This window comes from Cicer arietinum, chromosome 1 (genome assembly GCF_000331145.2).
Source record: "Cicer arietinum cultivar CDC Frontier isolate Library 1 chromosome 1, Cicar.CDCFrontier_v2.0, whole genome shotgun sequence".
Classification (NCBI taxonomy): domain Eukaryota; kingdom Viridiplantae; phylum Streptophyta; class Magnoliopsida; order Fabales; family Fabaceae; genus Cicer; species Cicer arietinum.
The window spans coordinates 38,658,831-38,682,885 of NC_021160.2; the positions used below are offsets into that span (position 1 = coordinate 38,658,831).

Below are 24,055 nucleotides of genomic sequence, written 5' to 3' on the forward strand. Positions count from 1 at the left end.
ACAATTTTTAATACAAGTTATTGAACTATTGAAAATTTGTATCCATGATTTTTTTATGGTTCTCTAATTATATTCTCTGATTTTGCTATGGTTCTCTAATTATTATTTCTATATATATATAGAGATGTTTTTTTATTTTATTTTTTTGAAGTTTTCTGAGTGTTTTCTTATACAGATAAAATGTGATGGAAGATTCTTGTGGATATGTTTATATGTTGAGAATGATTTGTTGAATGCCATTTTGTTTAGGTTGAAGATGGCAAAGCTGATTGTATAGAAACGATTGTTGAAATGTTTGAAACTCCTGATAAGGAGCAGTATTTCACTACTCAGTGATTTTATAGAGCTGAAGACACAATGAAAATCTTGATTTTGTTCTTTGTGTTTTATATATTTAGTGGAATGTTTATGGAATTTTTAAATTTGGAGATTTGAAATGTTTGTGCAGGTTATTAAGGATCATGGTAATCTTGTTGATAAGAAGAGGTTGTTTATATCTGATGTTAAAGATGAAAATTCTCTTGATTGTATTGTTTCCAAAGATAAAATTGTGCAAATTGCTCCAAATGTAGGTTTTTTGTTTATTTGTTGTTATTTAGTTTGTGTAATTTATGATTGTTTTTGCATTAATTAATAGCTTGAATGTATTTATAATTTTGTAACTGCGGATGGGTACAAGAAGAAAATTCTTTTTTGTGATTTGTATTATGATATGAAGTACATTGTGCCTTAACCTTTTCAAAGATTGTAAACGGTACCGATTTCATTATTTATATATAATGATTTATGAAAAGTTTATGCATGCCACATTGTTGAGTTTTTCAAGTTGATTGTGGTTTGCTTTGATTGTTAACCAGCCCGAATTAGAAAGTAATTCAACATCTACAATTTCATGTGAATTTGGTTATAATGGTTGTGTTGCTGATAGTAATGTTGCCAATGAAGGGAAGTGTCAACATAAAAGTTCTGATAAGGAAGAGTGGACATTATTAGATTTGTATTCTGGGTGTGGAGCCATGTCCACTAGCATTTGCGTTGATTGTGTTGTGATTCCAGCGAAGGTACATGAGAGCCAATAGATGGCTTGAGGTAAACTCCAGTTATCAAACTACTGAAAGTATTGTTCTCCTTAACTTTTCTTTACTATATTTTTATCATAATGCATATGAATTAACATCAATTAACCAATAGATAAGGAATTGTCCTAGTTCCCTATTTGTTGGAAAAAAATCTGCATTTGTTACACTTTATCACCCCTATATCAGACGGGGACCAATTCGTCATCCCAAAATCAAAACTTGAAAGTTACTGCTCCTAAACTATGCACTTCTGCTCTACTGCATTTTTCCCACTACTGCATTTTTCCAATCTGCATTATTGTATGTGCCTCTCCAATTTCATCATCTCATAGCTTTTTGTTTTTGGCATCTAATATAGCCCATGTATGTCATTGCAGATTTCTCAACTATAGCTACATTGCCACTAAAAATGATTTTGGACTTTTTCATATTAATGAAATGTCTCAAGGCTTTTTCGTACCTATTTAGGACATGCTTCAATGCTTGAAACTCACTTGATGTAGATGTCATACTCAAAAAGCTATCATCACAAATAACAAATGACATATTATTGGTGCATGCATACATACCATAAAGCCATGTATACGACCACTTATCTTCTTCTCTTTAGAGTAAAGAGGTTAACCTTTATGCATAAAATATACAAATAAGAGGAAAGCGGGTTCCCTTGTCTCAACCCCTACCTCGTACCACAAGTCCTACCTCATTGTGATTCATAGTAACATAGAATTGAATAGTGCATACATACATATAGATCCAATCCACCCATTTATTATTAAAACTGAGTTTCAACATGACAACATATAAATAATTCCAACTGACTCGACCTTACAATTTACTCACTTCCAACTTTAATGCTACCTCTCCTATCTTCCCACTTCTTTACATTTCATACAGTAAGTAAACAATTATTCATAGATTCAACTATTCATTATGGCTTGTATAGTGCGTTTCAAAAAACAACATATGGTTTATATAGTATTATGCTTAATATAGTTTGTATAATTTTAGACTGCATTGAGGGTGGTCTAGTAGTTATCGGCTATGCTCTCTCAACCTCCAAAAGTTTGATATTTTTCTAGATTTTAGAGTTGGAAAGTATAAAACATCAATTCGCTAGTGAAAAATGAGATTGATATTGTTATTAGAAGCTTCAATATGGTAATATTTTTTTTTACATATTTTGAATAAATATTGGAGCAACCACATTGACAATCTAGTATGTTTTCTTTACGGTTGTTTGTTACTAGTATGTTTGTTAGGCCTATGTAGAAGTTAATTCATGTTAGCAGATACTGGATACTAGATGTTAGCCAATAGATAAGGAATGTCTTTAGCTTTCGTGAAGTTTTAATCATTGGAGTTTGGCTATTGTCATAATGCAGGAAATTAAAGTTGCATATGCCACTAATGAAAAGTGTCAGTTGACACTGATGCCGTTTTTCTTGAGGATGCAATAGTAGATCTCCCTCTGGTAGGTTTATTTTTCTTACATATACATTGTTAAATTAGTTTGTTTGATTCATATAATGTTTTGATGAAATTTCTTGCCTTTTTTTATTTTATTTTATATCAAACTGGTTGCAAATGATGAGATTCACGATGAAATGCGATATGGAACCACTCTTCGTACCAATTTTCGAAAATACATCAGATTAAAGATGTTTTTGCACTTATTTGAGTTTTTAAGTATGTTGTGTCTTGGTTATCTGCAATTAGAATACCATATTGTCATTGCAGGGAAATGTACGTGGCTATACTAAAATTAAATGTTTAACATATTGATTTCATTAAATAAAATTGAGTCAATTTTTATAATCAGTCGAAATCTACTTAGTGCAGATTTTGTCTTGCTTTGCATTGTTTTTGTTATAACTAAAATTGTGTACGTTGTGATCGCATTGCTTTAAAATTACAATTAGAAGTGAGATAAAATAAAATAAATTTAATAAATAATAATAAGTTTTAGTGATAGACAGTACCGTAGGAATAGATAAATTCTTAATTTCTATTTATTTGCTTTTTAGTGACAATCATCATGGTAGGTAGAAATTAAAAACATGTAGTGATAGTCTTAAAAACATAACAAAACGCACCCTTAAAGTTGACAGTGGATCCGAGTATCACTCAAAATATTCTTGACTTTTACCAATAACATGTGACTTTTAGTGGCAAACTTTGTCTGTCACTAGAAGTCAATTTTCATGTAGTATTTAAACCTTACATAACTTGAGGGTAGCTTTTTAATTCTAAAATAATTATGTAAATTTTTTTAGAATCTGATTTATATGCCTTAGAACCTAATTTATATGGCCGTGTTATTTCTGATGTGCCTATGAACCTGTTAACTAGAAATAATTGTAAGTAATGTTCTTCTATTTTATAGTGATTGTATCTATAAATTATATCTTGTAGGATTCATTGGTTGAACAAACGTCTCAAGGAACATTTGTTCCATATGAACGTAAACATATCTTGACGGAGGCCACTGAGAAACCTAAGTACCCTGGTCGTGTTCGTGTTGTTGGTCGAGGTGTGGTGTAAGACCCATAATTTTAAAGTACCCTTTATGTATTTTTGGTGTATTTTGGATTTTGACTCGGAGGCTTTTTAGCCAAAGTTAATAATAATTTGGAGTTTTTATAATCAAAAAGATATTTTGTTGCCGATTAGAACTTCTCGTCGATAAATAAATTGAATTAACTGCGGTGAATCCTGTACGGAGAATTTAATGCGTTACGGGTGAAACGGTAATTTAACAAATATCTAGATATTTTGAGATATTTGTTAAGTTATATTTATTATGTATATATGTGTTTGTTTGGGGGGAAAAAGAAAGGAAAACTAGAAGGAAGGAAAAGGAAAAGAAAAGAGTATATAAAGGAAAGAAGGAAAAAGGAAGAAAGGAAAAACAAAGGAAAGAAAAAGAAAGGAAGGAAAATTCGAATTTTCCATCTTCTTCCTCTGATCAACCGTGACCCATTTTTCCTCCTTCTCCCGTTTTCATTTTCGTCGCTTTCTTTTCTTCAAAACTAGTAACCCAAGGTTGGGTGAGAGTTAGAACAAGGATTTCGCAACTCCACTCTTCCTCCTTGATTCGAAAACGAAGAAAAACGGTATTTGAGATCCAAACACAAACCCTTCCATTTCTTCTAGATCCAAGCTTCATTTCGCGAAGAGTTAGAAGGGAAAGTTGCTCACTACCACGCCACGATGCTAGGGGACCAATTTGGAGGCGACGTTGCGAGCGAAGATTTTACCGGCTTTACTTGCGGTACCGGAGAACCACGTTGAAGCTTAAGAATGGGGAATCTCTTAATGTCTCGGTTACTTAACTATCGTTTTTGAAAATCGTTTCGGTAAATGAGTATTAAGAATGGGGAATCTCTTAATGTCTCGGTTACTTAACTATCGTTTTTGAAAATCGTTTCGGTAAATGAGTATTAAGAATGGGGAATCTCTTAATGTCTCGGTTACTTAACTATCGTTTTTGAAAATCGTTTCGGTAAATGAGTATTAAGAATGGGGAATCTCTTAATGTCTCGGTTACTTAACTATCGTTTTTGAAAATCGTTTCGGTAAATGAGTATTAAGAATGGGGAATCTCTTAATGTCTCGGTTACTTAATGTTTGTTTTGAAAATCACTTCAGTAAATGAGTATTAAGAATGGGGAATCTCTTAATGTCTCGGTTACTTAATGTTTGTTTTGAAAATCACTTCAGTAAATGAGTATTAAGAATGGGGAATCTCTTAATGTCTCGGTTACTTAATGTTTGTTTTGAAAATCACTTCAGTAAATGAGTATTAAGAATGGGGAATCTCTTAATGTCTCGGTTACTTAATGTTTGTTTTGAAAATCACTTCAGTAAATGAGTATTAAGAATGGGGAATCTCTTAATGTCTCGGTTACTTAATGTTTGTTTTGAAAATCACTTCAGTAAATGAGTATTAAGAATGGGGAATCTCTTAATGTCTCGGTTACTTAATGTTTGTTTTGAAAATCACTTCAGTAAATGAGTATTAAGAATGGGGAATCTCTTAATGTCTCGGTTACTTAATGTTTGTTTTGAAAATCACTTCAGTAAATGAGTATTAAGAATGGGGAATCTCTTAATGTCTCGGTTACTTAATGTTTGTTTTGAAAATCACTTCAGTAAATGAGTATTAAGAATGGGGAATCTCTTAATGTCTCATTTACTGAATGTTTTGTGTGGAAATCGTTTAAGTCAAAAGTATATTAAGAATGGGGAATCTCTTGATATGTCTGTTTGCTTAACGTTTTTTTTTTTAAAATCATTAAGATAAATCAGTCCGTGATAGGAGGCACCTCGGTAATTGGTACTTTGGCCTGCGATAGGCGGTACAATTATGATTTACGGCCCTTCGAGGAGGGGTTTGGTTTAGAATTCCGAGTCCATGCATTTTGGCATATACGCATTGCATTAGGGTGCTTGGCACGCGAGTCGTGTTTGATTCGAGTCTATGTTTGAGTGTTTTGAATTTTGATTTATCGTGGTAATCGCGTTGAAGGTGCTAAGTGTTATGTGTTAATTATTGTGTGTAAGTATGATGGTTTTCGAAATCCCATTTGTCGTGGTAATCGCGTAGGAATTGCTAAGTGTTAGGTTGTGGACTTGATTAGAAATGACTTGAGTTAATTCATAAATTTTTGGAAAAATGATCAGGGAAATCGATTTCCCAATCGATTGGATGGAAGTCAGGGGCTTGGCCAAATGGACAAAATCGATTAGCCAATCGATTTTGTAATCAGTTTTCGAAAATCCTTTACGAAATCGATTGCCCAATCGATTGGGCCTTAAGTCAGGGACTCATCCATATTCGACCAAATCGATTTGGAAATCGATTGGCTTAAAACCTGGGAGCTCAGTACTCACTCAATCGATTGCCAAATCGATTGATTCAGCTCAGGATTCTGTTTTCATTAAAAACCTTCATCCCAATCGATTTCCCAATCGATTAGCTCAGTGAAAATCCTCAGTTTGAGTTAGATGATTGATTACTCATCAACTTATCCATGTCTTGATTGTATGTGTTAATTAGGAGATTGAGAACTTCATTTTACTTTCATTTTTAATTGGCAAAGTATAGTATGAACTTTCCGCATATTGGAAATCCTGATAAGGTGCATGCTTAGTTGAAAAGTTATTTTGAGCATTTAAAAACTTAATTGCTATGTGTTAACTGTTATTTTTTGGTTGGTGACCCTTTACAATTATTGTGGAAATCTGGGCCTTGCCCTCAGATGAGAGTCGGGACGGTCCTACCGGTTCGTACCCTACGGACGGGAATGGAGATGGGAAGGCTTGACTGCAGTTACGTTAGGAGAATCTCACGGGGCGCGTGGAGATCACCCAGGGTGTATAGCTTTTTGGTAGGATGATCAGATTAGGATGATGTATAGGGACTAGGCGTCCTTCTTTTTGGATTGGAATATTTTTAGTTTGGAAAACTGTACTTATACTAATATTGTCAGTTTGACATCTTATTTGAATGGGTTCCATGTACCATTTGTTGTTGTGTAAATGTTTTGGATTTATAATTGGAGAAACTTTTCCGCTGCTTGTAAATAATAATGACTCAATTATTTATCCAAAGGCATTTCCTCGTTTATTCCTCTGTTTTAGTTTAATTTCTTTTAAAAAAAAAATATACCCTCGCTTTGAAAAACGGGGTGTTACATGTGGGGATTCAAAAATATTTTGGATTACATTCTAAGGTTGATTCTTGAACTAATTGAAAATGCTTGAAACACTTGTATCATTTTAGTATCTTTATACTGCTAATAGAAGATTATGTATTTTTTTTAACAAGTAGTGATGATTATGTAGCTCTGAATTTGATAACTCTGATTTTGTAAGATTTTTATGACTCATTATCATTGATTTTTAAATGTAAAGCTTCGTATGAAGTTTTGTATTTTATGGTTGAATGAAAAATTATAGTTAATATGGTAATATGTGAAACTTTGATTATGTATATGACAGGAATCAAAGTTATGAAGAAAAAAAATTTAGAGAGTTAATTATTTAAATTGGTTGACTCATCAATATAATAAATCAAATTTGAATTTGACTTATTATATTGGTTCAAATTAAACCGACCTAATAAATCAATTTTGAATTTGACTTGTTATATTTGTTCAAATTTATCTGATCTAATAAATCAATTGTGAATTTTGATTTGATACATCTGTTATTTTAGCCGATTTTATAGTTAACTATTTATTACAATGCTTGATGTTAGATCGGACAAGTAACCGATCTAACATGTACATAGGAACCGATGTAACAAGGTTAAAGTGCACTATTGTATTTTGAAATACTAGACTTATATTAAAAATTAGTTGATTAAAAGTGAGATTATTTCATTAAATGGTATGTTATAAACTTAAAATTTGATAAAATATATATATCACAAGAACAAAGTATTTCTTTGCAAGTATGTTGAGTCATTTCTCTCTCTAGTGGCCAAGGCGCATATGTCATATATCAGAAGAGGCATCTTCAATTGCATTACTTCTTCCTTGCTTAGCTTCGTAGGCATCATGTAGAGAGAAGTGACACTTTTCTCCTTTGCAATCGCTACATACCCTTTGATGATTTTATATATATCACCACCACCAAAGTAAGTATGATAACTTCCAACATCCAAGGCTTTCACTAAAATCAAATTGATACAAATATCAACAATATGTCTAACATTCTTCAATTAAAGCTTGCAACCAATCCCAGTTTCAACCCAAACATCTCTCACACCGATAATTTTACATACTCATTCGTCTTCCATTTTTACTGTCCCAAAATTACCAACACTGTAAGATGAGAAGAAATCATGTCTAGGGAGTAACGTGATATGAGGCACCTGAATCAATAATCCAAGTTGAAACATGACATGCAAGTTTTAAGGAATTATCATCACAAACAATGTAGACATCACTAACAGATGCAACTGTTGTTGTATGTTTATCATTTTTTTTTGCCTTCATCTCCTTTCCTTGATTGATCTCTCTTAAAGAACCTGCAATTTTTAAATGTGACCTGCTTTGCCACAATTATAGCATATCACTTTTTCTCTAGTCATCGACTTGCTACGATTTCAGAGTTGTCGCGTCTATGGAAGTGTCTCGATTTACTTCTCCTCAGTGACTTTGTAACTAGTGCTTCTGACTTTGATGAATGACCAATAAAACAAATTTCCTTTCTTATAGCCTCTACATTCAACATGTAACACTCCAAATTTTATAATAAACTAATTTATTAATTAAATAGGATTTCAAATAATTAATTTGATGTTAAAATTACTTTTAATATATGTTGATAAATTTTGGGATAATTTTCGTTATATGGGTGCTTTCTATGATGTGCAAGTTTTATAAGCGATATAAATAATAAATATTATATTTTATATATTTTTCTAAAAATAATAGTATTTTAGTGTATTATTTTAAAGAATAAGATTTTATGCGATTTTAAGTGTATATGTGAGTTGGTAATCAATGTGATATTTTTTTGTATGTTTGATTATTTGTAAAGTGTGCACGTATTTATATTTTAATTATTTTTAAGTATCTCGTATTTTAATTATTTACTTTATAAATAATTATCTTTAAATATTAGTAATATTGTGTTTGAGTTTTTTATTTTTAAATACTTGTTATGGTATTGTAATTTTATATATATTTATTATGATTTAATAATTAATATAAAATATTGATGTGATATTTATTTATTTTATAATTTTGACTATTTTCTAAATTGATGGTATTATTATAATGTGAGTATTTGAGAAATAAGTATAATTGTAGAGATTATTTTGAATGTGAGAATTTTAATTATTAGTAATATGTTTTTTTTATATTGATTATTTTAATTACTCTAATTTATAAATTATTAGTAATAATTGTAAAATTGGAGGGATATTAAAAATGAGATTAAATAATTATTAATTTTATTTTAGAAAAATAAAAATAATAGTAATAATAATAATAATAATAATAATAATAATTAAATGGGGTGAAATGAGTTAGATTAATAATAACTAATATATATAAAAGGTCAAATATAACCCAAATAGGCTACAATTCAAAAGCTGAATAGCAGCCCCGCACTTGGAGAAGAAGAACCAGCCACACTTGGAGGAAAAAAAAAATACAAAATTGACACCAGTGATCGATAACTGTCCTAGAAAATTTATCTGTTTTCCCCAAATTTGAGTATGTTGTTTCTTATATTTAGTTAGTCAATTAAACACGATTTTTCATATTTTTAACAACCTCAATTTCTCACTGAAATACCCGACTTCTCTGTTTGTAGAATTCGTTATTTTGCACCGTTCTTCTTCACCGTAAGTTTGATTTGAGTGAAACCAACGCCACAACGACCGTGTGAAAAGTGGTTATATTATCCACTAATTGGTTTTCTGATTTATGGTAATTTTCCTTGACCGATTTTCGAATTTAGTTTTTTAGAATACCTTCTCATAATTTATTTTTGACGTTTACCCATAAACTATCGAGTTAGATCGATTGAAGGACAAATAGTCAAGAACAAAGACGATTTGGTCGTGGAATCGTATTCATAGGTGAAAACGTCGAAATAAGGTAAGGGGTGGGAGAGCGTTTGAATTCATGAGTATAATATATTGTGAGATGAACAGGAAAACCGTATTTCCCAATGATTCATCCGGAGATCGCTACGTACGGCAATAGCCCTTTGAGTGATAAATTAATTAATATGCAAAATATAAATTGTGAGATTAAAATATAGAATAGAAATACTTATAAGGTGTTGATTGATTCGTTAAATGTGTGGTATTTGATATTATTGTGATATTTGATTTATTATCGTTAAATGTGTGATATTTGATATTATTGTGATATTGGATGTCAAATGAATTTTATGAATATGTTTGATTAGACATGTTTAGGTGATGTGATAATAAAAGGTGGATGCATTTTGATAAGTTTTATGTGATTATGATGATGTATAATTAATAATAATGATGTTATAAATTTGTGATAAGTCTATGTGATGATGTATGATTGATGAGATTGATGTTATAAGATTGTGACGAGTATATGTGATGACATGTAATTAATGATAGTGATGTTATAAATTGTGATGAGAATATTGTGATTCTAATTTGTGTTTGAGATGAAAGTCTTAATGGAGTACCATAGACCAACGATGGGAGAAAATAAATATTGAGAATTTGTGAAGTGGAGATTATTTTGTCATCATATAGGTAGGGCTTGACAAGCCTAGTGATTTCAGGGAAGTACAACTGAATGAGCCTGATCGTGGCGGTCTACTGTTGAGCCTTAAGGCAAAACTGTTAGACCTTGGAGGTATTTGGGTGGGGAATTCCTAGGTGACTTGGAGGTAGCACTCCAAATGTCGGGAGCTACCACGCAACACACGTTTACCTCGACTGTCGCGTTTATGTGTCTCGGGTTGAGTTGAGGGGATCTATGAGGTCAGAGCCAATTTGAATTGTCCGTCCACCGAGATGATGACATAGTATCAAGCCTCCTAACCAAACACTTCAGAGTTATAATGGTACCACATTGTGAAGTAGAGTCTAAGCTCATGCATAGCATTGCATTTCCTTGTGATTGTTTCGTTGTGATTGATGTGTTTCAAAAGTAATTATAATTACTCTTAGATGATTTGATGCATATTATAATGCGATGATTATTTTACTTGAGTGAATTTGATGTTATAATATGATACTATTTACTTAAATATTTTGATATATCGTAATATGATTATGATACAATCTATTATGATTGTTGTGTGTTCTTATTACTTATATTATACTATTAACATGATTTCAAAACTCACCTCCTTCGTTGTTTTTGTTTGACTGGCTTGGCCCTGCATTTGCAAAATCACAGTTGTTGCACCTTCTTTCGTTCATACAAATCTTTTAATTTCTCTCACATCTCGTTAGCATATATTCCAATTTCAACATGAGGATATACACTCATATCCAACCACTATCTGATCAAGGTCATTGCCTTTATTTTCATCTTTTTATAGTCAACTTCAGATTTATCTTTGGGTTTAGCAATGTCACCCTCAATGGTATCATAAAAATCTTTACTATATAGCATGTCTTCTGTGAGAGTCTTCCAAAGTGTGTAATTAAAATAGTTGAGCTTAATCATATTGAGACCTTTGTTTTCTTCCTCCATTTAAATGCAAAAACCAAACCAACCAAACTCTTATATCACTTTATTTGGAAATACCAAAGATAACTATTTCAATAATACATAATATTTTCCCCCACCTATAAAAATAAATAGCCAAACAGAAAATATAATTCCACATAGCAACAACAATTGGTAGAAAATTAAATATCAGACAAATACAATTTTTAACTTGGAAAATTTTCCACAAAATGAGAGAATGAAAACCACATGACCTAATTTAGTAAAACCTTTCACTATTATAATTAATATGTACATCAGAGTTTTCCTAGTAACATTAGGAAAAATCGATCGACAATAGTCATCACCAAGGAGTGGAAACCAAACAAATAACAAAAACATTTCACTAAAGTGGATATTCTAAAGTAACTATCAGGGAATGTAACATTATTAAATTGTATATTAAAAGAACAAACTCAACGGTAGAAATAACATATTAAAATTATAGATCAAACAGAACATATTTGCTACACACCTATTATCACCAAAAGCCATTTTCTTATTGTCCTATATGTTATGTGGTCACCCTTTTTCTCTTGTTCTTTCTATTGTGTGTGGTGCTCTTTTTCTTTTCTTTTCTTTTCTTAGGGATTTCAAAATCCCTTTTTTTTTTCCTTCTTGTCATGGGCCTAGCCCAAAATTGTTCCCTTTTTTTTCTTTCTTTTCTTTAGTATTAATAATAATAAATAAATAAATAAATAATTAGTGGATTCCACTTGGAGCATGAGTTCACCCAATATTTATTATATTTAGTAACAATGATATTTGTTTGTTGCATGAAACCAATATATCTATAATAGAAGTTTAGCAATGAAATATCTCAGGGATGCTTATTCTATATTATGCATTGTGGTGCTTAGAAATCATTCTCAAGGTATCATTGGATTATATCACAAACAAAAAAAAAACTATATCAATAAAGTTACAAGTAAATTCAAATATGAAAGATTATAAACTAAGAGATATCTCAATCACTAAAAAGAGACTATTTTAGTCTCAAATTTTCTCCAATAAAAGTTATGGAAATTCAATAAATTAAGTGTTTTTTATTCTTTAGTTATTGGGAGTCTTATGCATCATCTTATTTATGTGCATTTGGAAATAGTATATATAACATATGATCAATTTGTGGATACTTGATTAATTTATGTTTAAATTGTTTACAAAGATTAGTTATAGAGAATACTAAAGTTTATGTTCATAAATCAAAGATCTTAACAATTTGTAGATCATTCGCATGTTCAACTCTGATATTTTTTTTATGTCAGCATAAAGTGGACACCTTAACTCAAGAAAAGGTTGATTTATTGAAAGACTACTTAAGTTATATTAAGCCAAAAGTCAATCACATATTGCTTCAACAAACTTTTATAAAGTGTATTGACATATATGTAATTTTTGTTAAAAAATATAACATATAGAGATAAACTGTATGCTAGTTGACCTAATAATAAACAGTTTGACAAACTAAGGTCTTTCATATGATTTTTCGTTATTAAGGATGCTTTAGATCAATGGGAGTCTCTCGTCTTTTATGTTCTATACTTTAGTTTTGAAATTGATACATATTTTATTTTATAATTTTCTACAAAAATAAAGTTTAAAGGTTATTATTATCATTATAACCAGTTATAGATCGTGTATGCAAACATTGAATTCGCACTTGGAGATCAATTGGATCAATAAAGACTTCACTTGGATCAATAAAGTTTAGTTTGATCTCAATAAAGACTTCACTTGGATCAATTGAAAATAAGTATGATATAGAGATAACATTGTATAAAAAATTTATGTCACTCATCCATATTGATATGTGTCATCAAGTGCATTAGTGTGGTAGTCATCGGGATTTAGTCACGTTATACGTCAGTAACAACAGCCGCAGTGATCTCATTATTGATGTATGCGGTACACCATATTGTAAATGGAAAATCTTAAAATAAATAGCATTTGGATACAAGCATAAAGAATTCTAATATAATTATCAAGATATATTGTCCAAGTGAGAGATTGTTGGAATATTTTATTAATATTTTAATTAACTATTATATTCCAATATTATTTTATGGGCATGTATCTTTATTTAATTATATTGTTTATTTATCAATTAAAATCCTTAATTGATGAATGATTAAATTATGTGATAAGACTAATTAGATCTCTAATTAGATAATTCACTACAAGAAAAACACCATTTTGTGGCCAACTTTATAAATATTTTGTGGCCGAATAAAACTCTCACAAATTAGTGACCGAAAAAGCCCTCACAAATGTCAAAATTGAAATTGGTCTTTATTTGTGGCTGAAAAAGCCCTCACAAATTTTTAAATATTTAACTTGATTTTGTGGCTGCCTAAGCCCTCACAAAAAAGCCCTCACAAATTTTTGTGGCTGATCGTATATTTAACATTGTGATTTTGTGAGGGCTTAGGCAGCCACAAAATCCAGTTAAATATTTAAGGATTTTGTGAGGGCTTTTACAGCCACAAAAAATCAATTTTGTGAGGGCCAAATCCGTCACAAAGGCAGACGGGACCAGTGGCATTTGTGGCTGCAAAGGCCGCCACAAAGGAATGCGCACGTGGCATTTGTGGCTGCAAAGGCCGCCACAAAGGAATGCGCACGTGGCATTTGTGGTTGCAAAGGCCGCCACAAAGGAGGCCCAATACAGCTGGCGTTTGTGGCCGCTTAGGCCGTCACAAATGATTGTACCGTTGGATTTTCTGGCGGCAAAGGCCGCCACAAATGGCATTATAGCCGTTGGCTTTTCTGGCCGCCCAGGCCGCCACAAATATCAATATATCCGTTGGCATTGTGGCTGCTTTAGCCGCCACAAATGCTCAACCTGAATCTATATATATTTTTCTCCCCTCCTCCTTCATTTTTTCACATCCAACTTCTCTCTACAACCTCATTCTAACCATTCTCTCCTCCTTCTCTCTACACAAAATTACTCTTAAGCTTCATTTAAATTTGGTAAGTATAATTATATTATATATGTAGTTTTATAATTTTATTTTTTAATTTGATATAACTAATTAATGTTATTGATTTTTATTTTTACAGTGCTTGTTAATTATTTCGAAGACTTGCAAGCATATCGTACGTGAGTGAAAGCTTGAAGTCAGACGCTACTCGGCATCAAGTTAGTATTTTATATATTTTAAATTTAGATTAGTAAATATATATATTATTTTTAAAATATAGATTAGTAATATTTATATTTAGATTAGTTTTATAAATTTATTTTTAAAAAAATAGAAATGATGTTGTTTACATATTAATATATGATAAATTAAAGTTTCAAACCACGGTTAAAATATATTAGTTTTAATATAATTATTATTTAAAAAAACATTATTAAAATTGATGATATTATTATTTTTTGTTATAAATAAGTCTTGATTATTAGTCTTGATTTTTAAAAAAACATCATTTAAAATTTTATATAGGTTTATATATATTTATTGTATTGATATATATAATTTATTGTATTGATATATATATTATATTGATAATAATATATTATATATTATTGTATTGTATTGATAATAATATATTATATTGTATTGATATATATATATAATTTTATTTCGGTTTATATATATTTATTGTATTGGTAATAATATATTATATTGTGTGCAGATGCATGCTCCCCTAATTGACATATAAATATGTCAAAATTTATATATAATGCTTTTGAAAAATAAAGCAATTAATATATAAAACATCGATATATATATAAATATATATGCACATAATTTATATATTTATTTAATTTTTAGAATAAACATATACATATATATATACACACACACACACACACACACACAGATATATATATATATATATATATATATATATATGGATTTATACCGTAGTTGGATGTACGATAGGAATTTTCCTGGAAGAAAGGGTCTTAAACAACGTTTTGCTAACAAGGTTGAAGACTTTCTGAATTTTGCGAGAGTGCAACAAATTGTCCAAGATGAAGGGGGAATGAGATGTCCATGTTGTTTATGTCGATGTAGACGGTTTAAAAGTGAAGATGAAATAAGAGTGCATTTGTATGCAGATGGATTTATGCCTAACTACTGGATTTGGACTAATCATGGAGAAGAGTCTCCAGCGGCGCCTAATACTAGTACATCTATGGAGAATTATAACACAGGTCCTTCAAGTAGTACTACCATGTTAGGTATAGATTATTATAACTATCAACACTTTGAGGCGATGAATGATATGATCTCGGATGCTGTTGGGGTTAATTTGTCATTCAATGAAGATCAATATGACGATACCGATGGACTTCCCAATGAAGAAGCTCAGAGATTTTATGGTCTTTTGAAAGAGACAAATAAACCGTTGTTTGAAGGTTCTTCAAACTCAAAGTTATCAATGTGTATTAGACTATTAGGTCTAAAGTCTCAATTTCATGTTCCTGATTTAGCTTTGGATTTCATGACTAAAATGATGCTAGATGCAACACCTGTTAGAGATGGTTTGCCGCAAAGTTATTATGATGCGAAACGGTTAGTGTCAAAGTTAGGATTAGGTGTCAAGAGGATTGATTGTTGTGTTAAAGGTTGCATGTTGTATTATGACAATGAATTTGGTATGAATGATGCTAACTTAGTTGAATGCAAATTTTGTCAACAACCAAGGTATCACCAAAGGAATAACTCTAGGGTAAGTAGGGGAAAATCAATTCCAAGGAAAGCAATGTTTTACCTACCTATTGTATCAAGATTGCAGAGATTGTTTGCATCAATACAAACTGCAGGAAATATGACGTGGCATTATGAGAATAGAAGAAATTCAAGCGAGTTGCGACATCCGTCTGATGGTCAGGCATGGAAACACTTTGATCAAATGCATCCTGATTTTGCGTCAGATCCACGCAATGTAAGACTTGGATTATCCTCAGATGGATTTACGTCGTACATACAAGCATCGTCTACTCCTTATTCTTGTTGGCCGGTTATTGTTACTCCTTACAATCTTCCTCCTAATATGTGTATGTCTAAACCTTATATGTTCTTAGCTGCTGTGATACCAGGTCCTTCTAATCCTACAACTGGTATTGATATTTTTTTACAACCTTTGATTGACGATTTGAAGAGGTTGTGGAATGGTGTCTTGACATATGATATTGCTCGGAGAGAAAATTTTATGATGAGAGCTGCATTGATGTGGACCATTAATGATTTCCCCGCTTATGGGATGTTGTCAGGATGGGGCACCCATGGTAAATTAGCTTGTCCTATTTGTATGGAAGATACAAAAGCATTTACTTTAAAATTTGGCGGGAAAGCATCGTGGTTTGACTCGCATCGTAGGTTTTTACCTGCTGATCATGCATTTAGAAGGAACAAAGCTGCATTTATGAAGGGCTATGCAGAAAGTCTAGGACCACCGCTTAAGTTGACATCAGAACAAGTTTGGAATAAAGTAAAAGATATGCCAAAGGTACATGTTGTTAATGGTGTGGCCTGTAAACCACAAGGTTATGGACAATGGCACAATTGGACAAAAAGATGTATTTTTTGGGATCTACCGTATTGGAAAGATAATCTTTTGAGACATAATCTCGATGTAATGCATATTGAGAAAAATTTCTTTGACAACATATTTAATACTGTGATGAATGTGAAAGGAAAAACAAAAGATAATGACAAAGCCAGAAAAGACATAGGTATATATTGCAGACGACCAGATTTGTTGTTGGTGGAACAAAACGGCAAGACCCTAAAACCTCGTGCGAATTACACTTTATCTACTGATGAAGCCAAATCTGTTTATCGTTGGATCAAAGAGCTGAAGACGCCTGACGGTTATTGTTCTAATTTGGCAAGATGTGCTGATGTGGAAAATGGGAGGATGCATGGGATGAAAAGTCATGATTGTCATATATTTTTAGAGTGTTTACTTCCTATTGCCTTTAGTGCTTTACCGACACATGTATTGAACCCACTTATTGAAGTGAGTCAATATTTCAAGAATTTGTGTTCTTCAACACTCTATGATAAAGATCTCATCAAGATGGAAAATGACATTCCGATCATTCTATGTAAGTTGGAGAAAGTATTTCCTCCTGGGTTTTTTGATTCCATGGAGCATCTCTCAGTGCATCTTGCAAGTGAAGCTAGGCTTGGTGGACCAGTTCAGTATAGATGGATGTATCCATTTGAAAGGTGATATATATATACATATACTTGATTTTCAATATACTTCAACTTATATATACATGGAGCTTATTGTACATCTCTTTGTATATTATAGGTTCATGGGTTATTCAAAACGGTCGGTGAAAAACAAAGCTAGAGTTGAGGGCTCAATTTGTTCATCTTACCTTCACCGTGAAACAACACACTTTTGTTCTCATTATTTCAACAACGAAACGTTGTCACCAGTTAACGGAAGAAACGCTACTGATAGTGTTATACGTCATCCACATGCTTTATCAGTTTTTTGCTTGTCTGGTCATCATGCTGGTAGGGATTTTCCGATTTTCTGGCCAAGCGACAAAGTATTTAATGCGGCACATGTTCACGTTTTGATTAACTGCACCGAAGTTAAACCATACATTGAGTACGTTTCAAATTTCTCTTCATATTAATTATATTTAATTATATGATTAAATTGATATTCACCATATATATGGTCATCGATCAGGGCATTTTTAAATACGGGACAATCATCTGATGATATACATTCAAATTTCCCATTATGGTTTCAACAACAAGTGCATCTCGAAGAACAAACTCCTATCAACATCCACTTAAGGCACTTATCTATGGGCCCGAGTAGAAGTTTCAAAGAATGGCACACCTATTACGTCAATGGATACAAATTTCACACTGAATCTTGGACTGAAGGAAAAGAAACAATTAATAGTGGAGTTTGTATGAAAAGTGTCTCTGATAGTGGTGTAGTAGAAGATTTCTATGGCATAATTGAGCATATTTACGAAATTGACTACACGTTCCTAGATTATGCGAAAAAAGTGGTGTTGTTTTACTGTAAGTGGTTTGATCCATCTAGCAGAGGAACTAAAATAAATTTGATATCCAATACTGTAGACATTCGTATGAGCAAAAAATATCCACGGTTTGATCCATTTGCCCTGGCCCATAATGTAAGACAAGTCTATTATGTTCCTTATCCATCAACTGTCAGAAGCAAACAAGGTTGGTGTGCTGCAATCAAAACAAGACCAACGAGTGGAATCGAAGAAGTTGAAGCAGGTCAAAATGAAGAAGTTGCATTTCAAATGGATGAAATGTCAAATTTGGATCATGTGATTGGAGATGAGACTATTAGTCAACTTTGTCATGAGTCACACATTGGAGAAGAAGTTGATGAACAAGAAATAGATGAATTAGAGAATGATGAAGGCAATGACTTAATTCACTCATCAAATGACGACGACGATGATGACGAAGACGAAGACGAAGACAATTAATTAATTATATATATATGTGTGTTTCTATATCTATAATATTATATATTGTAATTGAAATGAACGACACCTTATATATATATTTTTATATTTTATATATATTTCTTTATTTATGTCAGTGTTATAATTTATTTATGTATATTTCATTATTAATTAATCTTATGTTAATTGTATACACACATATATTATATTATATATATGTATGGATATGGATATATATATATATAGACATGGCTTCAGTGTCGGGAGTAGGAGGATCAGGAGGTTCGGATGGATCGGGAGGAACAGGAACGGCGGCAATACGAGGAATATCCAAAACATCACGTGGTAAGAAAAAAGTTGCTAAACGTGTTGTTAATGACCCATCTCTCATGCCGATGCCGTCCATTGGTACTAGTGGTGGAGCTATTCCTCTATATCCGGAGGTCCCAGTAGAGCCTTATACCTTAGACGAAATAATGGATCCCGGATGTGTTGATTGCTACAACCGCATTGTCATCATTCCAGAAGGAGATGGGTATGTAAACTATGATTGATTAAATATTTCATTATTATTGCAATGTAAATACATTATTAATTTTATTAATTTATTTTTATATTTAATTTGCATATAAACTTTGAAGATATCTTCCTTTTAAATCATCTGCAAAGGCAATTGCTGAAGTCATACAAGAGAAATATAAAAAACCATGGTTGTCTTGGGGTGAGATAAAAGAGGATAAGACACCTCAAATTAGGGAAGTTGATCAGTTTTTACATTGTTTCAAAGTAAGTCATTAGATTAATTTATTTAATTACTATTTATTTATACATTTGATTAATTTACTGAATTACTAATTATATTTTTAATATTTTTTAAATTTCAACAAACAACAGACCAAATGCACTTGGAAAAGAGAGCATGATGCCGCAGTTTTGGCTTCATTTGACCATCGCTTTTCAAAGCGTCTCTCATCTATGTTGGCTTACGCACGTAATAAGGGGGAGGAAAAACGGCCTAATTGGATTGGTGAAAATGTTTGGACTGCTTTGTGGAGGAAATGGAACACAGATGCTTACAAACAGAAGAGAGAAAAAGCAAAGACTAATAGAGCATCTGAGAGGGGTACCAGTACTCATAAGGGAGGTTCCATGTCTGCTGGAGAAATTAAATATTATATGGTAATTTATTATTATTTATAATATATATCTATTAATTTATATTCAATTAATCATCACATTTCACCAACTTATAAACTTGACATTAATTTAATATTTTAGGAAAAGCAACTTGGAAGGGAGGTCACTCAGGCTGAGATACATCGCTATCTTCATGTTAATCCTGAAACAAATGAGTATACTGATGAATTATCAAAAAATATTCAGGTAATTATTATATATTAATTGTTATATATTAATTAGACCTATAAATTATTATATATTAATTATTAACTATTTTATTTTTTTATTTTTAATATAGGAACAACTTCAACAAATCATGAAAGAATGGGATGATCATCAAGCTACTCTTCCTCCTGCTCAGCGAGCTGGTCCAGTGCAGCGGAAACAATATGAGACCGCAAGTTTTATGCACATCAGTGGTGGCAAGTACAAAGGGCGTGTGCTGGGTGCCGGTAGTTTATCATCAACCTTTAAGAAAGGTCCAACCGGCTATATTCAGACTGAGACGTCTTCTTCTTATGCTAGTACGGATCGATCTCATCGTCCGTCGATAGATAATGATCTTGACCAGTTAAAGAAGCAATGGGCAAGTGAGCAAGAAGAAAAGACACAACAGCTGATACAAGCCGCAATTGATAAATTGAATGAGGAGTGGAAACAAAAGTTTCAAGAGCAGCAGCAGCAGTTTCAGCAGCAACAACAACAATTTCAACAACAACAATTTTCATTTCCTCCTGTGTTTCATCAGCAGTTCCCGCCTCGGCCTCAATACTTGCCTCAACAACCACTATTCCAGCAGCAACAAAATTACTCTCAATACTCCCAGCAGCAGCAACCGCCTCCAAATTTCCAACAGCAACACCAGGATCCTCCGAACTCTGCCTTCCAGCAAGTACAGCAGCAGCCGCCAATGTTTCAACAACAACAATATTTTCATAATTATCCGTATGTTCCGTCCTCTTCACATCAAATTCCTCAACCTCAACCAGATCATCAAACTGCATACCGACCAACTATGCCAACAGCTGGGTTGATCAGACCAGATTTAAATCAACCTCAACCAGCTAGGGCTCCTCATTCGACTAGTGGTGGTGCCATTGAAGATGAAATTCAATTTCAAACCATGATGTCTCCTCCAACACAAATTCATAATACTTTTGAGGGACTTCTTTCGTCGGGCATGGCAGGAAATAATGATGGTGTGAGTGGAGCTGATCAGAGGAATTATTATGAGGATTGATGTCATCTGAATAATTTCATAATTTATTTTTGGGTTGTATGAACACATATTAATTATGTTGTCTTAGTTAATTATTGTGTGTTTAATTTTGCGTTTGTAAGACATTATTTATAAATTTTGGGTATGTAAGACATTATTTGTTAATTTTGGAATGCATGTTTTATTTGATTTTGTGGTAATTAATTTAATTATTATTAATATTATATTTTTATATATAATATTTATTTTTATTTTAATATTTAATTTTATTTAAATTTTAATTTAATTTTAATTTTAATTTTTTTTATTTGTAATTTAAATTAATCTTTAATTATAATTATAATTTAAATATTTTATTTTAAATTTAATTTTAATTTTTAATTATATTCAGATTAGTTTATTATATATTAAATTTATTTTATAATGATATTATATTTTAAATTTAATTATAATTTTAATTTAATTATAATTTTAATTTAATTACAATTTAAATTTAAATTTTAAATTTATATTTATATTAATTTATTATATATAAAATTATAATATAGAATTAATTTTGAATTTAAAAAAATTAATTTTTTAATATACGTAATATTTTGTGGCGGCCTAAGCCCTCACAATTTTATTTTTTTTAATCTGGAGGCCATTTGTGGCGGCCTGGGCCCTCACAAAAGCTGATTTTAAAATCAGTCTGTCCTTTGTGGCGGCCTAAGCCCTCACAAAGGCAGACTTTTGTGGCTGCAAAAGCCCTCACAAATGTCTGTCTTTTGTGGCTGCAAAAGCCCTCACAAATGTCAACCTGTTTCTGGCACTTTGTGGCTGCAAAAGCCCTCACAAAATTTGTGACCAGCTTCTTTGTGGCTGCCAAAAGTCCTCACAAAAGCAACCTTTGTGGCTGATTATACCCCTTTGTGAGGGCAAAAGCCCTCACCAAATGCTTGTTTTCTTGTTGTGTATACCCATTTATCAAGCATTCATAAATACATTTGAATTTAAAAAGTCGATATAAAAATTATATGTTATTATTTATAACTTTAGTGCATAATAAGAACAAGTTGACACATTTTGAAATTCATTAAAAGTCATTCTTAAATTTTTAATTTTATAAATCAACTCACAGATTTATAGAAGTCTTGAAGTCTTTATTGATGGTTTCATATTTTGTGAATCGACCAACACAATTTAAAAAAAAAATTATTAATCGATTCATTCATGATATATAGTTGATATATAAGTGGATTCACACTCTTTTAGAACATGAAGAACATGTTAATTTAGTTATCTGTTTTGAGACTATAAACGTACTTTGGAAACTGGAAACGAATGTTGACTTCATGTTTGATGAGTTATTCAAATCCATTTGCAAAATTAAATATAATTGTAAATATGTGTTGTGTCAGAAGTAATTATACGATTGTTTTTTCTTTAGCCGTTTCTGTTTGGAATAAAACTTTCCTATTATACCCCAATCATCAATCTACGCTATCCATTTGCTAGTTTGTGATTGCTCAAGTTTTTCGTAAATTAACAATGGCAGTAACAATGGCAACATATTATTATTGCAATATTTTTTTGCAATTGCTATGTTATTATGATGCTTTTTTTTTTAGTTATTACATGCATTACTTTTTGGCATTTTTTTCGAATATACAATAATTTAAAATGCGCAGTCTAAAAAAAAAATTTAAATGCAGTAAACAAATTTATCATTTTAATTTTTTATTGGATTAAATATAAATTGTAAATTATTTTGCACATACATTCAAATATATATTTTTTTATGAATGTATCAAATTTCATATATTCTTAGTTTAATATATTTGCTATTGAAACTTATTGTGTTTGTAGTAAATTATTATTATTATTTAAGTCATACAAATATAAATATTATATATTGTAAATTTATGTCCATTATAGTAAATATACATTTTAGCGTACTTTTGACTAATATAATTTAAACGAACTTTATTTGTCAAACGAAGATTAAAGACATAATTCAAACATAATTAATCACGTTAGACAAAACTCATTTTTAGTTAAAAGTACGTTTGCAAAATAAAATTTATTTAAAAGTACATCTGCAAATGTTAATCTAAACACATACAAAATCCTAGATTTCTAAGACACGTGAGAATTGATTCACAAACTCTATAACTATATTCACAAAACTCGCAAAGTAAGTTTTTGTCAGTTTGTTTATAGTTAAAAAGTGGAAATGTGGTAATTTTAGTTTGGATACATTGTACTTTGACCAACATCTTTATATACTAATCTCGTTTCATTTTCATTTAGAATAGTTTCACTTATTCCTAGAGTTTCTTCCATTCAAGATGATAATTTAGGTTAAACACTTTTCTTATTCAAGTGATGTTAGCAAATGAAGCTATTTGAGAAACATCAAGAGATGTGATATCTTTTGTTGGGGTGATTATTTTAGATATGAGCAATCGTGGGGATATCGATCAACATCATGTTGTGGTTATGAAGAGGAATTTTATTTAGTTTTTAGAGAGAGATTTTCTCTAAGTGTTATCTTGCAAGAATTGAAGGGGTGTTTCTTCTTGAAAACAATGGTTCAAATTATCTTGGAAGGTGTTTCAAGAAATGTGGTTTAAGAGTGTTTAGGAAACACGAGATTAGTGTATGAGTTTGTAACAAATGCGGGTAGATCTTGTAAACTTTCTAATTGATAATAAAGTAAGAATATAACACTCATTATTAATTGAGACTAAATTTATTCTACATACAAGAACGAAATATTGAAACGAGTAAAAATCGTTGTGTGCTTTTCTCTTTCCTTTAACTCATTTAATATATGTTTATGTAAATTATCATTTTGGTATATGGTGGCACAAAATTCTATTTTTTGTTTTGTTTTTAAATGGTAGAAAAATTAGCAACG

The 24,055-nt window shown here is 31.2% G+C and overlaps 1 protein-coding gene across 1 annotated transcript; it reads left to right on the top strand.

Annotated features, from left to right (window-relative positions):
• The first annotated feature begins 256 nt into the window (after positions 1-256).
• Positions 257-21,414, top strand: LOC140918914 (uncharacterized). Its single transcript, XM_073363906.1, has 6 exons — positions 257-271; positions 449-568; positions 858-1,061; positions 3,495-3,617; positions 20,034-20,138; positions 20,233-21,414. The coding sequence occupies exons 1-6, from the start codon at positions 257-259 to the stop codon at positions 21,172-21,174; spliced, it is 1,509 nt and encodes a 502-aa protein (XP_073220007.1). The 3' UTR covers positions 21,175-21,414.
• The last annotated feature ends 2,641 nt before the right edge of the window (positions 21,415-24,055 follow it).

Bases quoted from the DNA above. Each gene is read 5' to 3' on its own strand.
- LOC140918914 (XM_073363906.1), top strand. The intron at 569-857 runs GTAGGTTTTTTG...ATTGTTAACCAG, and splicing joins TTGTGCAAATTGCTCCAAAT to CCCGAATTAGAAAGTAATTC. The intron at 1,062-3,494 runs GTACATGAGAGC...TATATCTTGTAG, and splicing joins GTGTTGTGATTCCAGCGAAG to GATTCATTGGTTGAACAAAC.